This window comes from Centroberyx affinis, unplaced genomic scaffold (genome assembly GCF_046629955.1).
Source record: "Centroberyx affinis isolate AG114_WGS23_722 - 3 ecotype Tasmania unplaced genomic scaffold, CSIRO-AGI_Caff_v1 ptg002632l_1, whole genome shotgun sequence".
Classification (NCBI taxonomy): Eukaryota; Metazoa; Chordata; class Actinopteri; order Beryciformes; family Berycidae; genus Centroberyx; species Centroberyx affinis.
Window position 1 is genome coordinate 33402 of NW_027280826.1, and position 22779 is coordinate 56180.

The 22779-nt window shown below is 44.2% G+C and overlaps 1 protein-coding gene across 1 annotated transcript; it reads right to left on the reverse strand.

The window, feature by feature from the left end:
• Positions 1-1643: 1643 nt before the first annotated feature.
• On the reverse strand, positions 1644-22043 carry srebf1 (sterol regulatory element binding transcription factor 1). Its single transcript, XM_071534819.1, has 19 exons — positions 21664-22043; positions 18122-18715; positions 13978-14153; positions 13708-13839; positions 13311-13529; positions 12780-12894; positions 12365-12522; positions 11815-12028; positions 11393-11577; positions 10657-10918; positions 10183-10349; positions 9637-9805; positions 9225-9333; positions 8862-8971; positions 7503-7635; positions 7045-7210; positions 5749-5964; positions 4733-4844; positions 1644-3573 (listed from the first exon to the last, which is right to left on the reverse strand). The coding sequence occupies exons 1-19, from the start codon at positions 21767-21769 to the stop codon at positions 3353-3355; spliced, it is 3564 nt and encodes a 1187-aa protein (XP_071390920.1). The 5' UTR covers positions 21770-22043; the 3' UTR covers positions 1644-3352.
• Positions 22044-22779: the final 736 nt, after the last annotated feature.

Below are 22779 nucleotides of genomic sequence, written 5' to 3' on the forward strand. Positions count from 1 at the left end.
AAAAAAACAAAAAACAACGGAAATTGTACATGATGACGTGCTTTACAGGTTCTAAATATTCTGATATTGAAGAGTTAAGAAGAAAAAAAAAGGACGCAGTATTTTAATATAATGCTCTTATCGTCGGAGATGTATTTTGATGTGCATTAAACGACTATACGACATCATTGCGTCAACCTTGGTATATGTCAGGCTTTGTGTTCTTCAGAAATAAAAAAAGAAATAAGAAAAAAAAAGAAGATGAACTCTGTTGAAGAGTGTAACTCCCATTCAACTGTGTGCACATACAATATGTACAGTAGACGATGCCATCATCACCTGACGGGTTGCAGGTCAGGATTCCGAGGGTCCAACCGGGAGTCAGGTCATCTCGCCTCATATCTGTGTACAGTTCGGAAGTATTACTGTCAACCATTGCCATGATGTATGATTATTTCACCTACCACAGCTGTGCAGAAAGATATCCATTCGATTCAGATTCCATAACACACTTATCTGTCTGTTTGTGTATCTCAAATGTAGCCTCTGTCACTCTGCCATGCTATGTAACAATGCCCTGTATAGGGTGTCAGTTAAAGTATTGGTCATATCAAAAGGAGACATATTTAAGTATTAGAGCATAAAAGAAAGTGCAAAAACGTCACACCAAACTTTCTCTTTTACGAAGCTCATTATTTAATGGTGTATATAAGTATTTGATGCTGTTTAAATGTAAGATGTGATGTACTAATATAATTGTGTATAGTATTTCCTAGAGATGTTTATTTTCTATAAAATGGAATATGTTATTGCTTATAAAATGTTATTAAAAGAATCCATTGATGAAAAAAAAATAACGACGACCTTTTTTGGGAATGTCACTCGTCTTAAGTTGGAGCATGCCGTTTTATTGATTTTCATGTCTATTTGTTTGGAATCGATGACACAGCATCACTTTGTTTGAAATGTTTTTTGTAACGCCAATGTTAAATATACCAGCACCTTTCAATGCTGCTAAGACCAATGCCTGCTCTTTTTGTCTTTTCTAAACATGCATTGACATACACACTACGGCAATACGGTTGATCACCTTCCTTTCTCCCTATCCCTGCGATCACTTAACTTGATTGGTCCAAATGTACAGAATGGTACCAATGAAACACTATTCACTTAAGTGGAAGTGATGAAAGAACAGTCAAGGATGGTAGGGAAGACTGCTACTGGCATATCTTAGACTTCAAAGGCCACCTTGAGTGATCTTAGCATCACTTTCACATTTTAGAGTTTTCGCTCCGAAATAAGATATCCACCATTTGAAGAAAAAACTGACACCTACTCTAACAAAATGATGGCTGGCATGTAAATAAAGCACATTATGGGTTAGTGTTACTACTATTACAAGATGCATCTTGAGGCCTTTGCTTACAAAATAAATGCTTTTGAGGATAGAATCATATGTTTTGGAGAATAATGAGTATTTTCTTCCAAAAGGGCTATCTATATCTTGCAAAACTTGTTACTCCCATTTGCCAAATAAAATGTCGACCTGCTTGCATAATTTTGAGGTTACTGGAAGGGGACTTTAAGCTTCTTTCATCATCTGAAATCAAACCCCATACGCCCTTCCCACTGAAAGCACCACGGCGGACAAAACATGTTCTTTACAAAATGTTTTTATATTTACATCAAGGAATAAACCAAAGATCAAGGAGCAAAGACAGGAAGAGATGGGTGTCAATTAAAGAATACATGAACAATACATTTGATGTGGTTGCTTCTCGTGAAGCCATCTCAAACCAGCGTCTTCCAGTCTTTCATAACAGTGACAATCTATAAAACATACTGGTCCTGGGACAAAAACACATGCTAAAGATTCCAAACGTTTTTTTTACAGTCTTCTACAAAGAATATTAGGTGGTTCTCTAAGAGCATGAAACTCACATGAACGAAAGAATAAATGTTGCTCGTACTGTTGGAGCTACAAGGGAGCTTCACGACAGGCCCTCTTTGGAAAAAGTGCCAATTTGATTTTGATTTTGAAACCGTCTGCATGACTTGTGTAACTCGTTGCAAAAGTGACAAAGGTTCACATTATTGTTCAGGTCGTTAGCTGGTGACGCCAACATTGGACACTGCCAACTTGATTTGATATCATAGCTGTACACAACTTGTGCAATAGTGCAAAGGGTCAATTGAGTTGGACGATGTGACGCACGACACCTTGATATTTTGACACTCCCCATTTTGACACTCATCATCATGGCAACAAAATACCTGCGTTTTTGGGGCCTGTTCAAACGCTACAAAATAAAAAGAGGGATGTGGGAGGAAAAAAATGTAAGTATATATCACTCGGCCGATGTAAAATACTGATCAATCAAGTTCATACAGATTATAAATACACTTTAAAATATGTACACAGCAAAACAAAAAACAACCTCTATGAAAATAACCTCATAAAGCCATATTATTTTTTAACTCTTTAAAATCTGCCTCGCAAGGCTAGTGCAGATAAGAGACTCAGGGCTTGTACAGTGGGTCACAGCATCTCAGATCATCACACGTAGACAGTTGTCAACATCACCAACATGATAGAAATTAACGTCAACTTCATATATAACAGATCTATATGAACAACCTTGGAAGTGGCATCCCACTGAACAAGCCCGCGGTCTGACCAATCTGAGCTTGGTCGCTCTCCTCCCGCTGACACGAGACAACTCACTCTGCAGCCAATCAGAACAGCCCGCCGCTCCAGCCCACGGAGCGCTTTGCCTGTACGCAGGTGCACCTTCATCCAGAACACTGGGGTTTGTTTATACTGAATAAATGCCGGACAAATATCTCTTCCATGCTTCACACACACACACACTGCCGTTCACACTGTCCACCACGGGGATGTGATGGCGCCTCTCTGTGGTCAAACTCTGGCACTGCAACGCGTTCTCACGAGGGAATTCAGCTCAGTAAGAAAGAAAAATGCATTCTACATTCTGGGTATGGCAAACAATTACATTAAATTACAAACCATAGCAACAATGTAACTAGCAACACTTTAATGGGGGTCAAGAGGTGTCTTCTAGTTGGAGATGGGGGGGGGGGGGGGGGGCAAGTCATGGCGAGAACTCCTGTCTGTCTGATATGAATCTCTATAGTCTATCAATCTGTCCATTAGCTGCAGGCCAAAATGCCAGAGACTGTATGCTTGTGTGTCTGTGTACGCATTTTTCTTTTCATGAGTGTCTGTACGAGAGGATGAAACTGCATGTTTCTGTATGTGTGAGTGATCTTTATATACAGTGTGTGTGTGTGTGTGTGTGTGTGTGTGTGTGTGTGTGTGTGTGTGTGTGTGTGTCTCTGCCCCCTCTTGTCTCTAGCTGGAGGTGACGGTGGTGCCGCTGCCCAGCTTGATGATCATTTGCTGGCAGTCGTGGAGGGTCCTCTTGTCTCCCAGCTTCTCCAGGGTGCGGGCCGCGTCCGCCAGCATGCCCACCCTTTGGCCAGGGGCCGACAGGAAGGAGGGGGGCAGGTAGCGGCACGCCAGCATCACTGCCTCTGCCTGTTCCCGCTGGCCCGGCCGCGTCTCGCACTCCTCTGGACACAAACACGCACAAGGAATGGTATTAGTTGCTGTTAGTCTACAGTCAACGAATAGATAATTCTTTCAAGCCAACAGGAGCTCTGCATTTGCATGATGAGGATGCTGTTGTACAAACTGCAATATGCTTTATTTGTTGTATTATTTTTTTTGCTTTACTTTTATTTTGCCTTTATTTAATAGTCGACAATAGAGAGAAACAGAAAAGATATGTGAGAGAGAGACGGGGATGACATGCGACAAAGGTCACAGGCCAAATTCGAACCCAAGGAGTTGTGGGTAAATGGCTCATACAAACACACAAAAGTATAGCCAACTGTGCATTCACACTGCGAGCAACATGAACAACAAGTCACCAGAAGTGCATTGGTTTCCTATAACTGAGTGACCAGGTAAACTGGTCTTATCAGCCAAAAGTTGGTCACAGCTGAACTTTTCGCAGTTATCAACCGTAGACAGCCAATCAGACTTCTGTCCTTCTTTCCCTCCTGATGTGATTTTGCACAACGAACAATAGTTCCGCCTAGCAAGTGCAAAACAGACAAGAGGTTGATTACAGCCATTCAAAATTTTCCAGTTCTCTACAACTTTTATTTTAAAGACTACAGGAATAAATTTCTCAAAATGATGCTTGGGGAACAGTTTCATCTATTGTTGGGATCGATGGAAAACTCTGAAGTAATTTTATTGAGTCTTTTCTGTTTATTTTTGATTAATGCTACCTAAATAGCACTTGCTAGCGAGCCATGTTAACTCATCAAAATGATGCAACGTTATGTTTATTTTATCAGAGCGTGTCGCACCACCCACAATGGGTCAGAATAGAGCTACCCACCTACCAAGTTGCTCGCAGTGTGAAGGCACGGTAACGCGAGGTCAGCGCTGATGTTGCCATAAACACTCATACATCCTCGCACTCGTATATTTCAGCAAAGTAACATATTATCAAAACATGAATAAATAAAGACCCCCACAAACCAAACCCCCCCAAAAATGTGATGTCTGGACCATGTTTATATTACATAGACACAAATTCATATACACAAATGCAAAATATCAACAGCAGCCAATAATAAGAAAACAATGCTGCCTACAGACAGAATTACTGATGGGAAAAAAAGAAAAGAAAATCAACCAAAGTACACCCACACACACCTGTCTTAGCTCCGGGGGTTGCTCTGCGTCGCAGTGAGCGGTCCAGGAGCTGATGTGTGCGGGTGGGACTGGCCCCTGCCATCAGCCGGGCTGTAGCTTCATGAAGGAACAACTGGAACGAGATGGAGGGAAGAGAGATGAGAGAGAGAGAGGGAGAGAGAGAGAGAGAGAGAGAGGAGGAGGAGGGGGGATGAGAGGGAGTGATGATGACTCATACAGAATGTTCAGTTCTACCTCAGAGAGACTTTGAAGCCTTGTGAACAACGCTGCTAAACACCTGCCTCAGGGGTGTGTGCGTGTGTGTGTTCTAACACCTCCCAGCTAATTTCCACAGAGAATCGTATCTAAGATTGCCTGCAAATATGTGCACAGGGTATATCTGTACATCTATGTGCTATGTGCTATGTACATCGATGCTTCCCTACATGGCCATCGTGTGTATGAATTCTATCCTGTGTCACTCCAAGTATGCACACGATCTATCTTGATATGTGCAAATGTCTGTCTGTGTGCATTATAAAGCACATTTACACAGTGAGTTCTGGTTATAAGTGCCTGAGGATATGAATGTTTCTGTGTATGTGTGTGCATCAATTCCCTAAGTGTGTGTCAGCCCAAGAGAGTGTGCATGTTAAGAGTTTTGATGTCTGCTTCTGTGTCAGACTGGGACAAAATGAGGTTACAAAACAACCTGGACAAAACAACAGCACAGCTTCTTCTGCCTTAGCCTTTGAGGTTGCCTGCCCAACAGGATAAATCAAGTGCACCCCAACTACGTCAAATGCATGAAACTATGTTCAAACCTAGCCAAGTGGTTAAAGAATGTCACACACAGTCCCAGGTTCGATCCCAGCAACAGCCATGTGTCTAGTTTAAATGTCCTAGAGCAAGAAACTAAAACCCCCAACCTGCTCACTCATTGTAAGTTGTTCTGGATCAGAGCATCAGCTAAAACGACTAAAATGTGAACGTAAAATGTATTTATCCACTATTACAATACACCATTTTTTACATACTCTTCTCATAGCGGGCCTGAAGCTGTGGGCCAGCTTGCGCAGGGAGCTGAGGTCTTGCTGGAAGCCCTGGAGCTCCGGCGGGGAGGCCTGGTGGACCCCCGCGGGGCCGCTGGCACCCGCCACCCCCGCCGCCCCCGGCCCGGCCCCCTGCTGCTGCAGACGCCACACGTTGGTCCTCATCACCAGCAGCAGATCGCACAGCAGCAACTGGACAACCTAGAGGGAACAGAGAGAAATGGGACAGGATAAGATATTATAAGCTTTACTGCCATAAATGGGAAACGTGCTGCTGCAGTCTACCAATAACACCACTGCGGATTCACAAGACCTGGATTGAGAGGAGAAGGGGTTGGGAGGAAAATGTACAAAAAGAAAATACAAAAATACAAAATATGGGCAAAATGTAGTTAAGCATTCGGAATCTAAAGTTCTTTTCACGGGTGTGATGGTTTGAAAGAAACTGAGTGTGAACTGAAATTAATGTGTTTCAATGTGTACTATTACTACTGCTACTACTGCTAGTGTTCTACTCAAAACTGAAGGTCATTTTGAGTCACTGTGTGTGGAGACTCAAAACATGTGCTCAGTCTGCTCAGTCTGCTCAGTCATCTGGTGCAAGAGGCCATCTTGGGATTTGGGAGGCTATTTAAAAACGTGGGGTTGGAGTCATGTGACCTTAGGGGACCTGGGATTGAGAGGACCTGACTGAAAGGTGGAGTATGGGATGAACATAGAGAAGTTACTTGCTAAGGAATTTCCAACGGTGCGTGTTCTGCTGCTAGTGGCCCAGCTCTGTGTTGCACTGCAGATACATTGCACTTTGCTGAGACACACATGCAATGCAACTACAATGCACCGCAGCTCTGGCCATGGACATAAGCACACTGCCAACTACCTATCCACCAGCATCACCATCTGCTGAATGCCAGAGGGTAGGACACGAAAATACTGGAAACTGCTGAAGGGGATCCGCTCTCTGTGCTTTGTGCGTTAGTGTGGTAGATTGTGTCTCTTTGTTCTGTGAAAGTGTATGGATGTATACTCTTGTGTGATTATGCATGCACGTGTGTGTGTGGGCAACTTCCTGTTTACAATTTTAAACACACACACACACATCCATCTCTGTGTGCGCGCGAGCTTGCACATCTGCTAATGTTTTTATGGGTTGTTTTTTATTTTATTTTTTTATGCGGTAGCTGTCGCCCACAGAATTTCCCTCACATGAATAATAAACATCAACTTTGACTTTTATGCACACAAATCTGCAAGCACTTGTGCCTGTGCGTGTGTGTGTACCTTGTCTATGCTGGAGCTGTGGCAGTGTGGTCCCAGGTTGAGGCTGTCTCGGAGCAGGGCGCTGGCCTTGTCGCTGTGGCTCAGACTCAGCTGGCAGTTTTCTGGCTTGGACAGCAGAGCGCGTACCGCCCGGAACGTGTTCAGAGACGCCTTGGGCAGACGACTCCTGACAGAGCAGGAGAAAAAAAAAAGAAGAGAGAATGAGGACACAGGTTGAAGCGGTGGAGGTGTGTGTGTGTGTGTGCGTGTGTGTGTGCGTGTGCGCGTGTGTGTGTGTGTGTGCGCGCTTGCGTCTGCCTGTCCATCTTTCAGCCTTATCAGACAAGAGTTATGTCAGATGCTCTTCGGCTGGCTGCAGAATTTCCGGTGTGTGTATCAGACTGTGTGTTGTGTGTGTGTGTGTGTGTGTGTGTGTGTGTGTGTGTGTGTGTGTGTGTGTGTGTGTGTGTCCAACTCACTCTGCGTTCTGAAGACTGCGGGGCAGGTGCTCCACGGCCGGGTACAGTCTCTCTGCCGCAGCATCGTCTCCCTGGAGCCAGTTGATGATCACCACGGCAACAGAGGACCACCACTTGGAGTGGGGGTCACAGCCTGGGGGTCGGGGGGGGGGGGGACAACATGGTTAAACAAACATGCAAATATTCAAAACCCCAACTGCTCACACTCACATTTTTACATGTACACATGCATGAGCACACACACACACAGACAGCTGCTGTCTGTATCCTGACCTCTGAATCAATCTGTTTCCCCCCTCTGGCATGGTCAAAACATGCTGAGAGAAAGCAGCCATTTTGACGACTCCCTCATGAGGGAAAACTCCTCCATTTAACATTGGGGCGAGATACACACACACACACACACACACACACACACACACACACACACAGACACAACTTCCAACACTGAGTGAACAACCTGAGGCTCTGCCAAGAAAAGTCTCCTATTAAAATCCCTGCGCTGCCTCCCATCCCTCCCTCTCCCTCCCTCCTCTCAAGGTGATCACCGATTTGACAGCGCTGAAGATAGATGAAGCAATCTAGCGGACGCCTCCCTTTCACCTAGCCCCCCTTTCGCTCAGATCAGTGATCAGTGAGGACAAAGGAAAGTGGTGGGCGGGTGGAAGTCAACCCTGTGGAAATCAAGCTACTCAATCTCAATAGTCTAAGAATGAACTTTACTTCATTCTTTCTTTTCTTTCTACAATTACATCAAGGAAACCGGGGCAGATGAAGGAATGATGCAGGGAAAACAAACCCAGTTCTCAGGGAAAGAAGATAGAGAGTAATGAAGTGAGTCCAAATCTACACATCGATTGTTCACGCTCATGCAAAAGGAGTTTATTAAGTTAGCGAGTGCTAGGTTAGCAAGCTATACTTCTTAGCATCCTGATTTAGGGCTTAAGGCTGGGATTCAAAAAATGGTTCCATTTAGTGGCTTACTGATTTTTGGCATTGATTTTAAAGTTATCCATAAGATTCAAGATGTCCTTACAATGGTGGGATCTCAGCCTACTACTAGCCTTGTTTAATTTTTGAGAATCCAATCTAATTTTATATAGACATATAAAAATGGAACAGAGAAATGTGCTTTACTTTAATAAAGCCAGGTATCGGAAAAAGTATTAAGTAGTATTAGAACAGAGAAGAAAAATTTCAAGCTAAACACTATCAAGCTAAACCTTAATTAGTATTATGTCATCAAATTAAAGGCTTTTTCATCTTCTGATACACAAAATAGAGTGCCTTGGAATTCTTTCAATTCTCAACAGCCCAAATGTATTGGGGATAGAAATGAGAGTTGCCATAGTGACTTACCAGTCACAGTGGCCATGTTGGAGCCGATGGCAAAGGACTGGGTGGTGGCACCGGCCGCATCTGACGCACTGGTCAACAGCTGGAGGTACTCCAGGGCATCAGCATACTCCCTGAGGAGAAACAAACATAACTTAGTTATTTTGCTCTATGGCCAAGGTACAAAGACAAAACATGGACATTTTGCAAACTGTTATCATCAACAGCATTTTAGAATTATTTAATTCTTATTCCACACTTCCGGTGGAGTGAATAGAATCAGAGGGCCACTGTTATTTGGAAATGTGTGTGTGTGTGTGTGTGTGTGTGTGTGTGTGTGTGTGTGTGTGTGTTGTGCGCGTGTGTGTGTGTGTGCTCTCTCCTTACCCCTCTCCCTGGCTGGGGCTTTTCTCTCCGCAAGGCTGGGCCACACAGTACAGAGCCTTCTCCAGCAGGTGTTCTCTGAAGGCCTGGGTTACCTGGGCCAGAGGGTCCACTGTAGGAGTACCGAAAGAGGATTGAGATGAGAAAGACAAATGCCTGTGTGTGTTTGTGTGTGTGTGTGTGTGTGAGTGAGTGGGTGAGTGGGTGAGTGAGTGAGTGAGAGAAAGAGAGGCATAGGTCGAATTACTATTTGAAGAGGATTCAATTAGCTGGTACAATACGACCGAACCTAGCAGTGCTGCCTATCGCACAATGCAGACAGACTGAGATTAAATATGAATGATTGAGCCAGGACTGGTGGGTATGTTTGTGTGTGTTACAGACCCGAGTGTGTGTATGTCTTGTCTACACTGACCGGTATTGCCAGCCTGGCTGTAGATGCTTTCTTTGGGGGTGCTGCGAACAGCCCAGTCCCCGTCCACAAAGAAGCGGTGGCCCAGGGGGTGACAGAGCCACTGCATGGCCGGAGGCACACTGCCACTGGATGACAGGCAAGCCTGGCGGGCGCTGCTCAGGAACACACGCTACAGGAGGGAAAGCAAAATACACAGTTAGTTAAGGTGTACAGTCTCAACTCTTATTTGATGGCAGTGTAGACAGGATTAGACAGTTATTAGTTTACTAATGATGTGCTGGTTCAGGCAGTGTAGTTCAGTTCATTTCAAGTCAGTAAATCCCAAGTCCATTTATAAGTCAATTTAAGTTAATTAAATTTGGAAGCCAACTTAAGAAATCAATTAATGTCAACTCAAAAATGCTTACTGTTGAAGTGTGTACCACTTAGCAACACAAACGGCAAGACTTTTAAGTATTTTATGAAAGCATTTTATTCTGACAGCGTCTAAGCAAAGATATGGTTAAACTCTGCACAATATGCATAATGCATACGTATGTGACTTACAGATGTGAAGTGCAGGATCCTGGGCAGGCTGGCTTTGACCCGTAGAGCTGCAGAGACGTAGACCTCGGCCAGAGTGGCCACAGGCAGGCAGGAGCCGGCGCACTCTGCCAGGTTGACCGCACTCAGAGCCATGTGCACCGCTGACAGGTGGCTGCCGTTCAGCTTACCTGCATGCACAGACAGGACAGTGAAAAAATCAATATTTTCTTCAAATATGCTATTCCACACACAAGTGTTCTGCAAGTCCAGAAATCACAGCGCACAAGAAATCCCAGAGACATAAAGTTATCTCCAAAGGAATCACAAAACGCTCCGCTACTAATTTGCTCTGAAACCTTAAGCCTTTATTGGGATTGAATCACAATACACTCGCTCTTACAGCAACAAAGACTGAAGCTGGATTCGCACTCTGATTTTAATATGCCACGCTTACTGATTTAGAAACCCACAGTGGGGTTTTTCCCACCAACCAACCTGTCATGTGAAGCTGGTGCAGGCGGTGGTAAACCAGGGCGGCATCACGGCTGCTCTTGCAGGCGTCTTCCTGCAGGGGGCGGTCTGATCGCAGCCCCCCAGCCCTGGCAGCCAGCCAGCGGCCCACCCAGAGGCGCTGGAGGCAGAATCGCAGCAGGGCCCACAAAGCCGCACAGGCCAGGTCTAACTGGGAAGTGGGTAAGGGACGGCCGAGAGCCTTCAGACAGGTCCACAGGTTCTGACTGGCCTGGGCGAAATCTCCCTGCCGAGGGAAGAAGAGAAGTGTGATGAGGAAGGAGAGAAGATAAGAGGTGACTCTGAGGAGGTAGTCAGAGAGAGATGGATGACAAGGATGAAACTCAAGAGTAATAGGGGGATTTGAGTAATTAAGTGTATGGGCGCAAGAGCGAGGCACAAGAGATTTCATACAGTCAAAGTGTGTGCAATAGATATTAGAAGGAGTGTTCATATACCACAGGTATACATATCTATAATAATTAAAACGGTTTTGGTTTCATTTTCCCAAATGCCTAACTCAGGGTATGAAGACGTATCTTTATTTCTTTATTGTTTGTATTATTAAATATATTCTTTTGTTGTAATTACTTGTTGTATTATCTCTAATACTCTCCATTCTTTCCTTATCTATGTCTTGTTCTCGGATGATGCAATGACCCAAATTCCCCATGGGGATCATTAAAGTTTTATCTAATCGTATCAAAACAGCAAACCTTACCCTAGCCAGGTCCAGGTCGGCCTGCTTGCGGTGCCTCCAGAACAGGACAGAGGATCCAGAGTGGGGTCTGGTTACAGGCTCTCCATACACCAACAGTCGGATCAGCACCCCTGACACCAGAACCCCGTTCAGTAGCCACACCAGTAGGGTGGGCAGCATCCAGTCCATCCAGCCCCATGAGTCCGCTATGGACAACACACGATTCATATATTAAAACCTGGAGAATGTATACACACATTCTCATCAAACTGTAAACATGTTCTATTCATTTTGTGTAATGGTGTCATATTTGCCGTTTTAGAATGCATCACAAAAAAAATCACAGCCTTATATAACAAGCTGCAAAACAGCTATTTTTTTCCTGACAATGCAGCTGATAGTGGCATCAATCTCTCTCCTTCCCAGCATTTATCTTCTCATACCTGCGATCTCCAGGCCCAGCACGCTCCTGCCTGTGCCGTGGGTGGCGGTGCTTCCCCCAGCTGAGCTGCTGCCCGACGAGCCGCAGAGCAGGGCAGCCAGAGGGTTGAGGGAGAGGAAGAGGAAGGTGAAGCCACACAGCGCCATGCGGGACCGGTCCAACATCCCCCCCGCACTGCCGCCTGCTGCCGATCTGTCCAGTATGCCCACACTCGGCTGGCACATTGAGGAGAGACCAGAAAGACGTGTTAATAAAACACAACTCGATGCCAGAACTGTAATGTAATAATTTTGTAATACAGTCATTTATGCTGCACTGTTGATGTGACAAAAGTACAAGCTGTTACTTTTGAAGGCATTGTTGTTTCTCCTGAGCCAATCAATTCTTCATCAATTCATATCAACTTTGGCAAATTAAGCACATCTTAAAATGGGAATTATGCGACAGTCTCTCTACAGGTCACCGTACCTGGCCCCAACTAACGTAAAACACTGAATATCAACCTCTACTATTAAGATTCCAGTTTGTCTGTTTCAGTGAGAGCTGTGTACCTTGGTGTCCTCCCCCATGGGGCTGTCAGGTTCAGAGTCACTGCCACAGTGGGAGAAGGAGGTGGGAGAGCCCACGTCAGAGGCCGGGGGGGTGGGCAGCTCGTTCTTCACCTCTGCCTGTCCATCCACTTCCATGGCAACTAGGTCCTTGAGAGACTCTGGAGGAAGGGGGAAGAAAAAGACGAAGAGGAGGAGAGTAGTTAAAGAGGGTCAATCAGTGGCAAAAACATCTGCAACCTGTAATTTGACTTATTTAGAGGCTAAAGAAGACCACTTTCAGTTTTGTCCATTAAGGATGACAGAACTATCTATACAGCTCTTCACAAAAGGTCAAATCAATTAATTATATTCCAAGAAAATTAAATAAGAAGAGCTCTTGTGAAATAAAGAATGAAGAAAGGCTATAGGCACTCACTGTTCTCCTGGGCAGCCATTTTAAGAGCCATGTTCTCCTGTTTGAGTTTCTGGTTGGCCTGCTGCAAGTAGCGGATGTAGTCGATGGCTTTCCTCAGCACGGCTGACTTGTTGAGCTATGGGAGAGTGGAAAAAGAACCCAAACATCAATAAGGCAGTCAAAATCGTTACAAAAATAGTTAGCCTACATGAAAAGATAAAACATACAAAAGAAGGTAAAAGCAGTATAAACAGTAACTCCACACTGATCTTTAAAAAGCAATAACATTCACTTGACCATAATTTTACCATTTTCTCCTGTGGATATGGCCCCAACGCTGGCCCCATTTTAAACAAGAGGCACTTCAGCTGCCTAATGTCCTACCATAATTACCATGGTACATTAAACATAACCAGTTTTGCCAATGAGGTCATTAATTAAGCTAATTAATGAATTAATTAGCAAATATGTCAACATACGTGTCTTAACATAACACATGGTTGGAATGTTGGAATTTTCAGACTTAAACACAGTCTATGGTTTTTCCCCTACCTTGGCCTCAGTGCCAGCCACCAGGTCTTTGAGCTCGATGATTTTGTCGTTGATGGAGGAGCGGTAGCGCTTCTCGATAGCGTTGTGGGCGGTGCGCTTCTCCCCCTTGTGTGGCTGGCCTGCCGGTTTGCCACTGATGGCGATGCGGTTGATTGGCAGCTTATCAGTGTCCAACATGACGGGCACCGTGGTCAGGATGGTGCCCCCGCCCATAAGGGCCTGAGGAGGGAAGCGGAGTGGGATGGGAAAAGGGAGGAATGGGGAGAGAAGGAAAAAGATGAAGGCTGAAGAACGTGCGCTGAAGTCATATTTGTCCCTCCATCTAGTTTTGCTTAGTTTTACCTCAACTTAAAACGGTAAGGGTATATTGCAAAACACTTAGGCCTAGTGTGCCTACCTGCAGGGAAGTGCTCTGTACTGGGGTGGTGGTGGCCAGAGAGGAGGCCACAGTAGTGACGATGCAGGGGTCGTGCTTCAGAGTGGTCAGCAGCAGAGACTCGGCCTTGATGAACTGGGGCTGCAGCAGCACCTGAGACACACAGGAAGGGAGAGGTACTCAGAAACCTTTTCAATTCAAATCAGTATTAAGCTTAGTTCCACTAGAATACAAACAAGGAGTACACTGCATTTATTTTTTTCTGTTTTGGCACCATCAACACACACTTACAGGTACTTGCTGTACGTGGGGTGCGATGGTTTGAACTGGTGGGCTTGCTGAGGTGGCCAGGAGAGGAGAGGTGGTGGTCAGCCCTTGGAGCTGAGTCTGGATGGCCACTGGCTGAACACTGGAGGGTGAGGACGACAAGCTAGGCACTGGTTGGCTGACACCACCTTGACTGACAGCTAGAAAACAATTTATTCATCAGTGATTGATGAAGTTGAGATTACTCTTGATTCATCCAGTAAAACACAACGTCCAGTCAAGCCAACTCATAATATACAGCAGCAAAATGACTGAAAAATAAACAAAAAAGTAAATAATTAATTGATTGGAATTTTACAGAGCTGTTAAAGATCATACATTCCATATTTATTCACAAAGTATAAACTGGCAGCGAGGTGGCAGTGGCAAAGCAAAGAGGCAAAGATAACAGGCTTATCACCCGCTGAAAAATAGTGAGACCAGAAACTTTATCAACTGGCCCAAGTCAGTGTCTTGGCCCTGGTACATTTGGCATTCCTTACTGTTGAACCCTGAAACTAGACTGTATAGAGCATAGTGCAGTGGCAAATGCATGATTCATGCATCATATTAAATAGGCCTTTGCCCAGGTATTAATCATCTGAACATTTCAAGATTGTGAATGACATCAATTTCCAAAGCTATCAGATAGCAAACCTCTAATGCAAATTCATAGTTAAAAACAAAACAAGAAGCAAGAAAATCAGCTTCTTGCTATGACACTGTGCTGGCTATTGGCTATGGATTTGTAGGCCAATAGGTGAACTGTTATCTCCAGAGCAATAATAAGGTGGAGGCAGCATTCAGTGTGTCACCTTCCATTTCTTATCACCTCTGAATGTAATAGTGGGTTGGGCAGTGCATTCCATCACCTATCTGTAATAGCCAATCAGGGGTCAGTGAAAGTTCGCAGTGGGCGTGGCTAGTAGTTGTCTCAGAATTTACAAGTTACCTACAAAAACATGGACATACACATATACTCCCCATCTTTTATGAAATGAGCTAAAGGGCAGACTATTGGTAATACCTACATGTGTATGGTGTGTATGAGTGTAGGCATGTTTTCCAGACAAAGCCTTTTTCTTCAAGCCTGCAGACTCTCACACCCCTGAGCAAAGTCTATTAGATTAGGACTTGGATAGACCATCAGCTGAGGTTGAATAACCTACTGTCCTAGCTAGGGAAACACAATATGAGTGCCAGCAGAAAAGAGATCAAACTGTGGGTACATTTCGGAGAGATTTCCAAAGCTGTAGGTACAGTAAGTGAATAATCATCGCTGCTATACCTTGTATGTTCACCTAGACACAACAGTTCATGAGCATTGCTTTCCACATCTAATCTGATTTAGGAACATGGTTAACACTACACACAGGTGTGAATGGTTGTTTCAGGAACATTCAAATCATAATGGCAAGGCTTGCATGGGTTATAAGAAAAACTTTAAACTACGTTTGCTTTAAACTACATTGGTTTTGTCTCAAAAACTGAGAGGTTTTAGCATAAGAGGTGTGCACAGGAAGCAGCGGTCAAAACATTATCCCGTAAACATTCGGCAGACTCAGAAAAGCTACTAGAGAACATTCATTCATTCATTCAGCTATACTATCAAATTACTCGTTTGTGACAGAATGTGTGTCAGGTTTTCTGTAAGCAGTGACAAAAGACCTAGCAACTCACCCTATGTATGCAATGCCTGGCTCATTGAGATAATTGCTGTTCTTGGCTCGTCAATGGCAACGTTGTAAACATTTTGATAAGTGTTCTATCTTTTTGCATGTGTTAAAGGCCCAATCCACGATCGCTGTACAGCGCCCCCATCATCGCTCCAGCTCTCTCTGTTTTTGTTTTGTATACATTGGGGTGTGGCTTTCGCAGCAGCAGAGGGGATGGGTGAGAAGCGAGTGCGTGCGAGATGAGGAGCCTTGGGTGGGTGCAGGAGGGGTGCCCTGACAGCAAACAGCCAACCAAAACAATTGTGTTGTTGTAATTCCTTGCTCAGCCACAAGAGACCTGCTCTACACAGTGATCGCGGATTGGGGCTTTGAGTCAGTAGAAGGCTGTGAAAACAATAGTCCTCTCAATCGTGACATCATTTTTTGGCCCAAATAAGGGATTCCGGATCCCGCCCCCTTTCAGGCTGAGGTGAAAATGAATAGAGGTGTAAAATTATTGCCTTTAACTACGTCCAATGCTAATATTTACAATTTTTGCTTTTGAGGCTTCCTGTATTATGCATTTTGATATTGAGTGTAATAGTGTATGTGGAGAAGGGCATTGCTAGAAAAGAACATTTGTGCTCAGCCAACCTACCCTTGGTAGACACAGGTTAAATACAAATAAAAGAGTTTTGAAGCTGCAATGAAGGTGTCACTTGCCTGAACTTTGTGGCTTTGTGAAGCGAGGATAACGCAGTGGTTGTTAGAATTTTTTTAATTTTTAATTCAGTAACGGGTTAAAATATGTAATAACGTTGTCATATGTAATTTCTACTAACATTATTTCACCCATTTTAAGAACAGAATGATTGGCAGGACGGCGGGATCCAACAACCCCATTCATTTTCGACATAGGTGGGAAAAAAAAGCATCTGGATAGAATCCAAAAGCCCAGAGATGAGGACAACATTTGAGAGGACAATTATACCAAGACGTTTCCTGAATGAAGCCTGAATGAAAATTTTGTTTCTGCAAGGGTGTAATGAGCACAAGGCCTCCATTGTGAACTATGACAGTCATATAGACTGACAGCTTGAGATAATCAAACTTACAGACAAGGCTTAAATAAAATGAATATCCCCAACAGAGAGTCCCTGGCTTTGGTAAACTCCATGACGACTCTAAAGAATCCAAAGGATCTTTAAACGACAAACCGAAAAGCCCCCAGATTATCCGCAAAATATTCTGTGCCAATTTACTGTGGTGAAAACCAGACCTAGTCAGCGGCTGGCACATTAGTCAGCCAGCTGGGCTGTACTGGGCCCAGAACTCTGGAGGAAGGGGTCTGTGAGTTTGTAATGTTGTTGTTGTTGTTGTTGTTGTTACTCTTGTCATGTCCACCCCAGTCCACATAAACTGCTCAGCCAGCACACCATAAATAAGGACCTCTAACTTTACAACCATGAGGCGCACCACGTGGGGCTCCTGTGTGTATGTGTGTGTGTGTGTGTGTGTGTGTGTGTGTGTGTGTGTTTGCTGGAAGGGGGGAATGCAAAGTGGGCAGTTCTCAAGATCAAATGATTTTACCAAGGTTTTGTTCAAAAATTTCCAGTACCGATCGGATCAAAACACATTTCCCTTATTGATTTCTGTTATTGATTCCGTGTTTTCCTGGTCTTTTTTAAATAGAACATCTGCTGTGTCTGTCTAGTGATTGCAAGGTTGTGACGTAACGCAGTGAGCTCAGGGGGGAAGAGTGTGTGTTCTGTTCTTTTCTGCACAGCTCAGGGGCAGTTCCTTATATCTGAAGTGTGTAGCAGCAGGACAAGCATGGTAAACATTACAAACAAAAAAAGAGCTGGAAAGTGTGGCTGTACTTCGATAAAGAGTCTACTTTGTCCTCTTTGTTGCTTTGCTGCTACGCACTTCAGTTATAATGCAAATGCTCTCGAGAAGAGAACTGAACTGAACACACACTCTGTTCCCCAAGTCTCACCATGCTGTGACATAACCTGGCACACAGCACATACAGTTGTGTTGAAGTGTGTAAAGTTTTGGACGCTGGAGTCATTTATGGAGTCAAGGGTATTGTGAGTAACACAATAATAAATAGTATGAACAGTTATTTTTTAAATTCATTCAAATTTGGGATTGGTTCTATAAAAAATGTAATATATAAAGGAATCAACACTGATAAAATCTATTTATACCTATTGTTCAGTACAAAATGCAGTCTTACCATTATTTTCAAATGCCATTTTCAACTATTATTATTATTCTCGGTTATCACTTTGTTATTCAGAGTGTAACTACAACTACCTACTACAGGGTATCTGCAGGTTTCAGAAAGCCAAATTTAGGACTTTTGTGCGTGATATTTTCCATGCTACATGGAATTGACTTCAAGACCAATTTAAAAACTAAAGCTCCTGTTGGGCACCAAGAAAAAGACACAGTCAGAGAGTACTAACCTGTGTAGCTGTTCTGGCTGCTGTAGCTGACCCGGGCCTGCTGGGACTGAGCCGGAGCCTGAAGTTGGGGCTGAGGCAGGGGCAGGGGTTGGGTTTGGGGCTGGGGCTGAGGCTGGGGTGCAGGTGAGGTGAACAAAGCCTGGGGCGTGGAGCTGAACACTGGGCTCTGTCCTGGTGAGCCATGAGGGGAGGCTGCCTGGGCTGGGGCAGGCGGGCTGAGAATCGGTTGGGGCTGGTCCACTTTGGGCTGCCTGAGGCCCTGAGCCTGCTGTGGGGAGGCTGGCTGCTGCCTGGGGTTGGAGTTGGGCACCTGGGCCAGGGGAGACTGCTGGAAGGTGGGGGGTTGGAAGGCCTTGTCTGGGGTGGAGGAGCTACGGGTGATGGGGGGGCCCAGGAGTGCATCCAGGTGGGGGCTGCTGCTTAGGATGGAGGAGGAGGAAGATGGAGGGGTGGAAGTGGTGGATGGAGGGGGAGCTGAGGAGATGGATTGGGTCAGACCAGGAAGCTCCTGGGTGGGGGGAGGCCCTGTGTATGGAGGGGGATCAAACAGTCCTCCAAACTCCATGTCCTGGTTGTTGATGAGCTGCAGCATGTCTGGAGAGGGACAGAAATCAGAATCACCATCACTTTTACTCAAGTGTAATAAATGTACAGGAAGTTCACTTGACAACGGTGCAGACACACAGAGTTTCACAGTACAAGCTGACATACTTGGCACAAAGACAACAAGGCCTTGCATACAGCACCAACTGACAGTGTAAAACATACGGTGGATGGATTTTCTACAGCGCAGATATTGTAGTAATACAATAAAAAAACGCTTACAATATCATGTAGTGACAGTAGTAAGTTTTACAGATAATTGTACTGGATGGTGGTGGGTGTTGAGTCACGTGAAAGGACAATGCACCAAGTGATTTTCCGGGAGCTTGATTGGGGACAGTTAATAAGTCATATGAATTTATGATACACCTAAGCACAGAACTGACCACGTCATATTTAAAAGATGAACCTAAGACTCAGGTAGGTCCCTTGAATCGACTTAATCTGAAATTATAGCGCTTATTAAGGACCCATCTATTGCTCGCCCACCATAATGGCTTGCATCATCCATCTACTTCCACCCCCATCGCCCATATAACTGAAGAATTCATTTCTAGACCTCACATCAACCCTTGAGCCCAGGAGTCACTGGCTGAGTGTATGCTTTTGCTCTGCAGTGCGCTGCAATTGATAAATCTTTCTCCAACTCAATAAGAATACACCAACAAGTACAGTGGATTGGCAGTCTGTTACAAAAGTCCATATCCTTTGGAGGCATCAGTAATGCTCAGTAATTCGGTTATGGGCTCACAACTGTGTTATAGGCTGACTCATGGGTTCCACTTACCATGCTTTGAACCTCACAGATCCAAATGTTCCATAATGCACCTTTTCCACACAAATTGTTGTGGTTGACTGGCTAATTCTTTGAAATTGATGTGAAAAATATCATGTTCAAAATAAAAACATGACAGCATCAGTGCTTAATTTGTAAATGATGAGGTTCCCTCCACACAGACTCACAGGAACACCAACCTCTTGAGGTTGGTGTTCCCGTGAGTCTGTGTGGAGGGAAAAGGTTCCGGAACATATCAAGACAATTACGCATTGGAGGCACGATGGTGCTCAGTACAGCCATATAGCTTACTGTAGACCTAACAGCCTAAACCTTACTAAATGACCGAGTATATGACCTTAGAGCTCCGACTACTGGGGACCTATAACAATATTTGATTATTGCATAGGCTACATAATGCTCATTTTTACAAACCTGCCCTTCAAGTAGTAGACTAAAGATATAACTGCACTGTGCACAACATAAAAATGCCCACATAGGCTACTATGAGACATTCTAATCATACATAAAGGAAACTGCAATGGCTTCAACCATTTACCAGAGAAATGACGCTGTCTTAAGTTTACCATAACACACTCTGCAGAGCAGCTCACTCATGTGTGACGTGATTACTATGCAATTGTTGTTACTTTCTAATAGGGTAATAATCACCTGTCTTCATATGGAAACGAGACAGGTTTTTGGAAGGGAGGGGAAAGGAAAGAAGAGTCAACTATTGTGATTATTACATGGCAGACAAAAAAAAAAAACCTTTCATGCCACCAGGTGCCAGGTCCACGCAAATAGGTACCGGAATGCAGGTAGCCCAAAAGCGTGAGGTTCCGGATCCTGTTCCGGCAGGATCCGGCACAAATTAAGCACTGGACAGCATGCTGCTCATCAGTGTGTTAAGCAGTTATCACACACACCGAGCAACTGAGGCATTTTCATATCCTCCTCCAGCAAGCTGCCAAATCATTTTGTTCTACATTGACAGAAAACACAAGAGGAATATATGGAATAGGCCTATATACAGAAAATGGAAACTTTAGGCTTCTGTGTTGTGCCTGCACTGAAACGCAGCAGCCTGGATTTGTAAACCAATGTTTTGTATGAGGTGATCGCTCCCGACCAATCAGAGCGCGCCTCAGAGACTTGCTATGCAGATCAGCCCCCAAGACAGGAAAGAGAGGGAGCGCTTGTCTGTGGCTCCTGCATGAGGTTACTATCGAGCAACATCACCGAGGGTTACTGTCGGTCAAATTTAGGAAGAAGACGGCAAGTGCTGCTGCAGGATGTACCGACTACCGTTTAGGCAGTGCAGCTAATCAGAAACACATCTTCACTAACTGCTAGAAGAGAATCCCAGGAAAAAAAATAAACTAATACTCGTACTGATTCGTTGATAATTATTTTACTGTGTGAATATCCTCCCATTAAACAAGTGATGATGCTGTCAGCAGAAGAAGTCACGGTAACTTTAAAGTTATGCCCAGAGCTTTAAAAGTACTGTATATAATCAAACTGTAAAATAAAATGCTTATAACAAATTTAAGATGAAGGGCGCTAATATGGTACGCTGCTCTTATCAATATTTTGCTCCATTACAAATTTCTATACACCAGATGTGTAACTCGGTCAACTCAGGCAGTGTGAACCCAGCAAGGAGGAATGCACGACAGTAACCTCAGTCTGTGGAGCGAGTTGGGGGCGGGGCGCAGACACGACCACCTAGCCTGTTAGCGTTACCTGCTAGCTTAGCTAAACCAGTCTGAAAATGGGCCAGTCTAACGTTACTTGTACAATAAGCTTTCGATGCAAAGTTGTGATAGTGCAGGAACCAAGGAAGAACATAATTCTGTAAAACGTTTAACAAGAGCATGTATTAGCAGCATGACATCCAAAGACTACTACCTAAACGGTTAGCTAACGTTGGCTGATGAAAGCAACGTTGTGAGCTCAGCTTTAAGTTGGTCGCTACACACAAGGTTGTGCTATAGCATGAATGAGGTAACGTTACTTAGTATAAATATTAGTTTACTACATCTTTGTTGAAAGACTGAAGATAAGTTAAACAGAGTACGTTAGTGAAACACACATGGTTTGCAGGCAGAAGTAATGTCAGTGATTAGTAAAGCTTGAGTTAGCAGCTGGATTTTCTTACCATCAATGTCGTTTAAGAGGGCTGTGTCAATATCGCTGGGGTCATTTAGCGACAGAGTTGGATCCAGATTATCCAGCGAAGGATCGTCAAAAGACAGGCTGTTCATTTTTACTTTTGTCCTGGTTTCCAAATACACTTGACTGGCTAACTAAACGCACAGATGTAACGTTAAATCAGAAACCGCCAGCGTCCCTACATTTGCCAAAGTGCCAGTTCCCGGGTCGACTTGAAACACGCGTAAAGTAAACTCCAACTTTTTATTGATCTGTCAACTAACTGCTCACGTCTACCTCCATGATGATCCAGAGAAACTTGCCAAGCCAAACAGTGAAGCTCATTGAGCACTAACGTGCTTACGGAGGGAACCAAGCAAACCAACCGAGCAGAGGATGAGTGACAGGCGCTCCAGCCAATCACTGCATTTGCACTCGATTCCCACGTCCCTGCTTTCAGGGTTGTTGTGATTGCCAAACCTTGAAAAAAAAATGGTGACAGCATACAGGCTGTCATTATCTAGAACAATGTACAATAAGACATATATCACATTTATAATGTGCTCAACTATTGTAATAACGTCACTACACTACTTATTTATTGGACTCATTAGAGAAGTAAAATGGTAAAACGATTATTTACAGTACACGAGCTTTTACTAATATGTACCGAAAGAACAAATGATGAATTATCCAGTGCTATTTCTTCCAGTCTTGTGCAGCGTTTCTAATACCAGGCATGTGTGTCACAAAATGTTTTATTTTGAGGGGGGAAAGCATGGATGTGTTTATTGAGGGCTTGCCCTCGACAGCCAATCAGAGCCAAGTAGGTGTGGGCTAATAAAAGACAAGTTTGCTTGACTCGAAGTAGTGACTCTCCTGTAGAACCAGTGAAATCCTCCAATGGGAGGCTCAGAAAGCGAGTGGGGTGATCTGACGTCACATCTCAGGCTCTAGCGATTACATCATGTATTTCTCCTAGAGTAGTGGTGGGAGGAGGAGGGGTGGATACACTGGAAGGATACAGGTGGTCAAGGCTTCATAAATTGGTAGAGTTATCAAATATTTGTCCAGTTAAATCTGAAAAAAATGTCCAAAATCCATCCATATCCTCAAGTACATT

Coding starts and splice junctions, on each gene's coding strand:
- srebf1 (XM_071534819.1), bottom strand. CDS start 21,769: ATGAACAGCCTGTCTTTTGACGATCCTTCGCTGGATAATCTGGATCCA. Junction 14,154..18,121: donor CAGCCAGAACAGCTACACAG/GTTAGTACTCTC, acceptor ATTGTTTTCTAG/CTGTCAGTCAAGGTGGTGTC. Junction 12,895..13,310: donor TGGCTGGCACTGAGGCCAAG/GTAGGGGAAAAA, acceptor ACTCTCCCATAG/CTCAACAAGTCAGCCGTGCT.